A 9244-nucleotide genomic window follows, 5' to 3' on the forward strand; every position below is an offset into this window, starting at 1 on the left:
CCCGTGTCTCTGTCTCAGTGCTGAGAGGAGAAATCCCCTTCAGCCTGCCAAACATTACCGCTCATATGTATGCACAAGAGACTGTGTGTGTCTGCATGTGTCTATGTGATCCAATCTTCTGTTTCTCAAAGTATGTGGGTGTGTGTTTGGCAACGTGTCAGAGAATTTCATGGGGGAGTGTGTGTTTACTAGAGAGGAAGAGAGAGGCAGAGGAACGGAGGTAAGTGTGTGTGTGTTTCCACTGTATCCATTATAAAAATATAATGGTATTATCACTGTATCATGGTACGTTTCGGTAAAGAATGTTTTTTGGACAAGTACCAGGAAAGGTACAAACTGCTCTACAGCGCGTTTCATAAATCAATTATCTCCTTCAGCAAAAAAGCGAAAACGTGACGAGATCTAAGTCCTGTGTCAGCCACTGTAGTGCTTTGAAACAGAGGAGTGTTAAATGACATTCAAGCTCTGTGTGATTTACAACTGCGTGTGATCACGCTTTAATGTTTTTCTGTTCCGTGCAATAGAAATCTATAAAAAATACTAATAATTATATCAATACAATTATACAAAGAATGTAAAATGGTAAAATGGTTCTCCGTGAACATACAATGGATTGAATATATTTATTTATTCCTATTTTTTGCGTTCTGACCTCAGTTTTCTTTCCGGTTGCAAAGCCGTCTGCTTGATTATTTCCACTGATGCCTTTTCTTTCATGTGCTTCAATTTGCTTTTTTTATTAGTTTATGTCCAATTTATGTTATATTCTACGTAAAAAAAATCGCTGTAATTAAATGTCGTTTTTGAAGATAATACAAAACTAGCCTATAATGTGATATAGGCTAGTTTTCACATTATAGGCTATTTTCGCGGTCTGATGTTGTGTCCTTAGACCTTTTAATTTTTTGCACTAATATTTTAGTTTGGGAAACAGAGCCGAGACGATAAACAAATCAGCATCTGTGAAGACAACTGGATTGCCTTCTGGGCTGACCAATAATTCATTCTTGAGTACAGATGAATTTCCACAGCTTTCACAAAACTAAAACAATGACAGCCAAATGTTTAAATGTCTATGTAATAGTGATTCAGAGAAGCTTATTAATTGTTAGAGCAGGTGGCGACACAGACTTTTTGGCAAACTGCTGCAATACAGACAATCCAGCCAAAAAAGAGGACATAGAGGACAGACAGAATTTCAGCAGTTATTGCAGTTTTGCTTTCAATTATATTGTATGTTTATTGTTTTATATATTTTGAATTAACCTTTGATTTTTTTCATGATAGTTTTAGTTAAAGTTAAACTTTAATAAAGAGTATTATTATGAAAAGAAATGCAGAACAGTCTGAAAGCGAACAGAAAGCGCATCAATAAAGGACAAAGTGTCAGCGCTTAATTTCTAGCAATTTTATGAAGTGCTTTCTTTATTTTTAATATTGCAATATACATTTTAAATAGTGCCTTAAACTTATATCAGTTTATTCCTAAAGTATCATTTCTAATTTCATTTGATTTCAAGTAACAGAAATGTTTTTATTGCAAACTATAATACCTTTGCATGAAAGTAAAAGACGATAACACTAGGTTAAATAAATTATTATTATTATGTTAAAATTATTACTTAATAATAATGAAAATAATATATATTTTTTGGGGGGGTTTAACCTAAAGTTATTGTCATGCAAAGGTATTATAGTTTACTAATGATGATGATAATAATGATGATTTTTATTATTATATTGTTTATTATTATCGTTTATTGACTACTATGCTGTTCCCCAATTTACAGAGAGCTGTCGCTCCAAAGCTTACTAGCCAATGAGAAAGAGGTTTGTGTTAGAATGAAAAACCTAAACTATGGTATAAAATCACAAGCAGCTAAGATTTTAAGCACAGCAACCACAATCATGAAGCCTAAAATAAATCTCATCATAACATCCCAGTAAACGTTTGGAAGGTCGCTCGGTTTCTACTTCAGTTTCGCTGTGATGGGAAACCCCGCCCACAGTGATATCTTACTGGTCAAAACTACTCCACACAAGTGCATTTTAAACATGAAGTATTAGGGCTGTTAGATTATGAATTGATTCCGAGTCGATTCCGATTCATTCGAAAGAATCGATTCCTAACTGCTGTTTTCGATTCCTGCTCATTTCCCTGTTTTACAGTGGATTTTAATTTATTGTTACACATTTTTAATGCGATACAATTTTCGAAGCTGTGTATTCATTGTTTCTATAACAAAAACCTAAACCAAATATGTTGATCTTGCCTGCAATTCCAATGTGTGAAATTTACTTGCTGTTTTCAAAAATAAAGCACAGGTCAAGTTATTCCGCAGTGTACACAAAGATACTTGAGGAATATAGATAGAGCAGACAGATCGAATATGTAAGAATATGATGCATATTAATATTACTGTTAAATGCAAGTAGTGCAGACAGGTGTTGAAAAAGTTCAGTCCGGCTTCAAACAGATGTCCAAGTAAATATAGTGTGAGATTGTGCTACAGTTATTTCTCTTTACGCACGCACTGAGCTCATCGGTAGAGAGTAAGACGGTCCGCTTACACTTATATGATTTTTTAAATGTGTGGATACATGTAAATATATTGTGTGTGCGAACAAAGCGTTTGCTTTAATGGATGCAGAATATTTGGGCGCTAGACTTCATCCATAATTTCTATCTGAAGTCTGTACTGTTTCAGACAAAAAACTGATGTGAATTAGTTGACCAATGACATCAGCTAAGGGGCGGGAGCTTGTGCTTATGAAGGCTCCTTTGGACTCGACTCTCAATTCTTTATGGAATCGATTCCCAGCCCTATTAAATATGCTGTGATTGCTTTAAAGAACTAAAATAACTGGAGATCATCCTTTACCTGCACGTAGAGGAGGTTGAGCTGAACGGGGTCGCGCGAGTCCACGTTCTGATCTGAGTAGAAGAACTTCCTTCTGAGAAGTAGTATCTCGCTCTCCTCTACGCCTTGCTCGCGAAACGTCCGACTGTGATCCAGCCAATTTACTTCGAAAGAAACGTAAGCATTAGCAAAATCATTTTCCTGGTAGGTAAAACACCTACAATTTGTATTTCCTATAAACGATTTGTTATTATGAATGAGTCATTTGTCATGAATTTGGATGGTTTCTGTCAGCTGCAAATATTCATTGTATTTTAGATTATAGAAATCTCTCAGAAGTGTGTGTGTGTGTGTGTGCGTTTAATTCTTAGTGAAGTGTTTTGTTGTCAGGAGTGTTTGGTGAGGAATCTCACAGTCATCGTCCGTGTGAAGTTTGGCTTTCAGCTTCTCCATCTTCCTCTCGTCTCGGAGGAGAGTTCTGTCTTTCTTCAGCGTCCCCATCCCATCCTCTTTCTTCTCCTCCACCTGCTCCTGGATCAGTGAGTACTCCTCATAGTTAGTTATTCCTGTGGGGCAGAAGACAATCAGCCGTGTCCATCGATCGATCTTTCCCTCTCATCTATGGGTTTTGGACAGAATTTTGTGCTATTAAAATAAAATATAATTTAGCTCACAGGAATCTGAAAATATAATCAATAGTTGTGCCTGCAGGCTTTACCGCAGGTTGTAAATCATTAGGAAAACTAAGAAGGGATAAATAATTCAAGGGACTGAGGGAGAGTTTTACTTCTCACGCTGGGATAAGTCTGGTCCACATTGCTGCTTAAAAACAACTGCCCAATTAAACACGGAATCATTTTGACATACATGTAAAAGGACCACCCTTAAAAAGTAGTATACTTAAAACAAGCAGTATAGTTGTACACTTAAAACTATAACTAGTAGTATGGTAGCATACTTAATAAAATGATAAAGTGTACTTTAATAAAGTTCTTTTAATGTACAGTCTACTGTCAATGTACTCTTAATGAGAAATATAGTTAGTCCAGTAAACTTGCATATAAATGCCAAACATTCTTAAAATACAATTAGTACTTCTAAAGTGCACTTGACCTGTATTTTTTTTACTTTTTTGATTAAGCTGAATTTTCAATAAACAGCAGGTACAGTACATAAATAATACACAAATAGTGAACTAAGTATGATTTTAAAATGACTATCCGAGTAGTTTGCTGAGAGTATACAGTACTTCAAAGTGTACTTTTATAACCAATAAAATGTGCCCCGAGTATAAAACCAGTACAGGTTAGTTAACAAGTATTATAGTTAAATAATAAGTATTATCTTAAAAACGTAGTTGTGTATACCTTGTCCAAAAATACGAACCGTCCCAAATAGAACAAAAATACCCTCACAAAATACTACTACTACATTAATATAAGTTGACTTACTACATAAAGTATATGGTTAAAACTATACTTCAATGTAATTCAATTCCTTAGATACTTAAGTACTATACTATAAATATACTTATTTTTGAAGAGGCAATTTCTATTTTTAAGATTGTTACGGATGAGCAAAAAACTGGTTCATAGCTTAGACATCTTTATATAAAGACTTCTATTTCGTTATAATTTTCCAATTAAATTGTGAAAAGTGGAAATTTTAGCGACATCTAGTGGTGAAGCTGCGAATTGCAACCAATGCCTCACTCCACCCCTCCACTTCCAAGCATGGGGGTGGCTGAAACAGAACTAAGATGTTGGCATGTTTTCGCTTCTTTGCCAAAGGCGATGACGTATTTACGAAACGCGCTCTGTAGAGCATTTTGTCTGTTAAGGGCTACACTAGAAACAACATGGTGAATTCCATGCAAGGGGACCCGCGCTGTATTTAGATAAATAAAGCTCATTCTAAAATAATAAAAACGTAACGCTTAGTTATGCAAGTTCTTTATACACCTCTGAAGACATCGTTATGTATATTATATTGTATGTCTGCCAAAAGATCCTCCCTAAGTTTCACACACAGCACCTTTAAAAAGCAGGTGGTCATTTTGCACACTATTCAGTGGATGATTCCTGATAAACACAGCACTCACCTATCCTACTGGAAATGGTGACCAACAGCTCGCCTACTGTCTTGGAGTCATCAACCATGATGGTTTTAATGGTCCCATCCAGCATTCTGATCTTTTGAGGTCTTTGTTTCTTCTTGTACTCCAAGACATCCTGCCAAGATGACAACACGGCTCAACTGATGTTCAGAACCACAATGGATGTAAAAGAAATGTAAGCATCTGTTTTGCATCACTGTTTACCTACGGCCTGAGGAAACTGCAAATTTGTTTAACAATGTGATTTACCCCATTCCGCAGCATGTAGTAATCGAGGGTGCGTCCGGATTCCAACCAGATTCCTTTTCTAGGGTCATCATCGGACAGGAACAGCCCATAATCTGATGCTGAAATAATATTGATATTATAAAAATAAAAAAACTCGCCCCACGAAAGAAAATACCAGAAGCTCTGGTTACTTTATGTGCTAACAAATATGGATGTAATTAATCCGACTCTTCATTAAATCTTAAAGCAATGTCAAGAATGCTCGTAGTTGAAAACAACTGACATTTACAAGATCGAATTCAATCCATTGCGGCCATTAAGAATAGCAATCATGTCCAATGCACTGAGACAGCAGTCATATAAATGTAGATGGGTGTATGAGCTCAATCACTCTGTGTACATTCATTAGAGTCATCACACACAAGCACATTTTTGAGACTCAGACAGAGATGGATGTGTAGGCGATGAAAGCGAGAGAGAGACGGAGAGCATAAACTCAGTATGAAGCAGAATTGGTGATCAGCTGAGGCTGTTTATAAAGCAACTGAAGTTTTGACATGTCGGATTAACAAACATTTCTTTCCACACTGCAGATGTGAAACATGTATCCTGAAATCCAAACTTTTGTCAAGATCTGGAGATTTGCAGAAGTCAGCTGGCCAAAGATCAAGTTTACGCTACTCTACAGTAGATTGAACGTCTAGCTAAATAAATAGTTTTACTCATTTTAATGATACATTTAGTTTCTGTATACCATTTTTATTTTTTATTACGGCCTACTCCTAACATTATTTCAAAGGAATTTTTCAATTCATAAACAAATTACAGCTATAAAAAATAAACACATTACAGCATTATCTGCAAGTGCATGGAAAATCTTTATTCAAAATCACCTCCTTACCCCTATTCGCAAAGCTGAGCTTGGAATAATATTGGTAATATCTTGGAATATATATATATATATATATATAAATAATATTGTTATCTTAAAGTCTTTTGACCTCAATAATAATCTAAATATTAGTAATAAAAGTAATAAAATCTGATATTGTGACAGCCCCATCACGACTGAAGGGGTTTACATTTTTTCATATAAAAGAACAACCATTTTTAAAAGCCTAAACATGCTGGAACACACATTTTGGAACTCGTACCTTGTCCGGTTTGGGCTTCTGGAACTCTCTCTCTGATAATCCGACATGCGTCATAAATTGGAGTGGAGGGCTCAAACTGCATGGTCTTGACCACATTGCACTGCCGCACACAAATCTTCAGCGACAGCGCCACCATCTTGACTGCTGCTCAAATGGGAGCTGCCACTACCAAGACTGGGGAGAGAGAAACAAACCTTAATCTTAAAATATGAAACAGTAAATCTATATCTACTGCAACACAATAGAGACACGATTCGATCTGGATTAACTAATGTGAACACTCCTAAAGGGAATTGCAATCCAGTTCAACTTCACTCCATCACTGAGCGAACCACCGAAGGAAGATACATCAAAGCTTTCCAGAGGCTTATAATTCTAGCTCCTTACTTTTATGTAAGACATCTGTAATATAGTTATTAGATTAGTGGAACAGCGCTGCCCTTTAAATGTCGAGCAGAGAAAAATATACCACAGCCAAGCGGGACTCGAGTTTAATCTCTCCTCTGCCACATATCAAATCCTAATCGGTAATCTTCAAACAATAAAGAAAATCGTCTTATATGGTATGAAAAAGTGGGCAAATATGAATTGATTAAGACAGGAATTAAGTAGAGCCTTTGGAAATGTGTCTATTTTATATTCTTAGACAATACAGCTCAAAGACCAGCACCAAATCAAAGATCTCTGTTCTGAGTGTGATCCAAATCTGATCTAATTCACATATAAGAAAGTTTAGAACCAAAACCAAAAATTAAATTGTCGCCATCATTTATTCACACTCATGTCGTTCACAACCTGTATATGACTCTTTCTTCTGTAGAGCATAAAAGAAGATATTTCGAGAAATGTCTTGGTGGTTTTTCTCTATGGAATGGAAGTCATTGGGGGTCAATGCTGTAAGGTTACCAACATTTTTCTAAATATCTTCTTTTGTGTTGTCCAGAAGAAAGAAAGTCATACAGGTTTGGATTGACATGAGAGTACTGTAACACTTAAACTGACATAAAAACTGGTTTTACTACACACACAGGAAAACATTATTCAAGAGTCTTAAAGAAATGTATTCAGGTCTGGAACAATCTGAGGGTGGGTAAATGATGACAGAATTTGCTTTTTTTGGTGAAATTTCCCTTTAAAGGACTTATCTTTTATTGATAATGGATTTGTGAATGAACTTTGCCCATGTTTTACTCTCTCACTCAGCAAGCACACACACACACATTACTAGGAAACTAGGAATATCTCTACATGGTTCTTTTACTCTTGGTAGGGAACAAAGGGAACATGCCGAGGTATTTTTAGAAACCGGATAAAGGTCCCACAGAGACCACACACACAGTCTATATCAGAGGCACAAAACTTAAGACAAACTCTATTGAGCACGGTGACTTCATTAGAAACTGCAATATTACAGGTTTTGAGTAGAACTGTATAAGAATGACAGCCTGACGTTTCCTATTGTTAATGATGTGATTCAGTATCAAAGACATGCAAAATGACCTACAAAAGAAAACATCATCTTTGTTGAAATTTGATGAACACAGAGAAAGATATTTGGAAGAATGCTTGCAACCAAAATGTTTGGCCACCATTGATTACAAGGGATGTACCAAATGTTTGGCAACTGAACATATTTGGCAGAAAATAGCTAACAAAGCATGTTCGGTCGAATAAGGGAAATAGACGAATATATTTTAACCGAACATCAGGGGTTTCATGCACCCATTGTCTTTAAGGGGGGCACAGTGTGCACAACACAGAGACAACATGTCCTGTACGTCCAAATACATACATTTAAAGCAATGTTATAGTGAATAACTAAAAAGCGTATTAAAAACATCGCACAAATCATTGCGAGAACACGATCCGATTGATATATGGATCTTCTTCCCCGTCAAAAAACAATGTATATTTTAAAAGTAAATCTATCAGTCATTTTGAGAACAATATCTCTATATAAAATGTTGTGCTATAGTAGTAAAGAGTCATTGTTTGCATGAATATAGAGCACAAAAGTAAAAGCAAAGTGGTTACCCTTTGTTAAACTGCCTTTAGTACAGATTTATTATCCATTACAAAATTCCTTCCATTATGAAACAAAAATATATAATGCGCCATAATACATAATATACTAATTGCATATATTTCTTAATATATAAAAATTGTGATATGTAATGTATATTATTTAATATATTATCTCAAATAAAAACAAATGCTTTGCCTAAATGACGGCGCATACTAGCATAGAACGTGTCTGAAAGTCTTGTTTCGGGGACGCGGGTGTTTCTGTGAGCCGAGCTCCCGCATTTAATAAGTGTCAGAGAAAGACACAGCGACAGAGTAAATCTCAGAACGAAAGCGTCTTTACCGGTCGGTAACTTCAACTTGTGTATTTCACACCGGAGAGGGCGGTCTGACAGTAGCTTTGCCGCTCGCGACATCATTTGACATCATACAGTGGTCGCGTGCTAAGTTCCCTGTACTTGTCAAAGTATGTTCTGTGCATCCCCGCCACGGCTGCACCTCCTGAGGAAACAGTGATAGTCTGGGTGATAGAGGGTGTGAACTGAAAAGGTTGCATGGATGTTTTTTCCTTTAAATCATTCTGCAGTGCAGCCTATAACATCTAACAGTTTCGTTTATTCATATTTTTATCTTATAATGTTGAATGACACTTTTTAATGAAGGTTTGCCGAGGGGTACAGAGTACAGTACATTCTTTCCGCAGTCAGTTAAAGGCCCAATATAGGTTATTCAAGAAGTGAGAGGGCTCAATTTTTTGTTTTCATTTAGACTACTTGTTATGCTCCATTTTCTTTGAAGTTATATTGGATTATATTGGAAAGCAAGACAAAATATGAAAAGCACATTTTGACCATTCGGTT

The 9244-nt window shown here is 36.0% G+C and overlaps 1 protein-coding gene across 1 annotated transcript in view; it reads right to left on the minus strand.

Annotated features, from left to right (window-relative positions):
* Nucleotides 1-6495, minus strand: part of tln2b (talin 2b) — a gene marked incomplete at its 5' end in the record, with an annotated part of 63985 nt that extends 57490 nt beyond the window's left edge. The window contains 5 exons of the mRNA XM_079449665.1: nucleotides 2883-3025; nucleotides 3275-3427; nucleotides 4963-5092; nucleotides 5227-5324; nucleotides 6360-6495. Coding sequence (XP_079305791.1) covers nucleotides 2883-3025; nucleotides 3275-3427; nucleotides 4963-5092; nucleotides 5227-5324; nucleotides 6360-6495 — 660 coding nt within the window. The remainder of the gene's footprint in view (nucleotides 1-2882; nucleotides 3026-3274; nucleotides 3428-4962; nucleotides 5093-5226; nucleotides 5325-6359) is intronic.
* Between the last annotated feature and the right edge of the window lie 2749 nt (nucleotides 6496-9244).

Source organism: Barbatula barbatula (assembly GCF_947034865.1).
Source record: "Barbatula barbatula genome assembly, chromosome: 25".
Classification (NCBI taxonomy): Eukaryota; Metazoa; Chordata; class Actinopteri; order Cypriniformes; family Nemacheilidae; genus Barbatula; species Barbatula barbatula.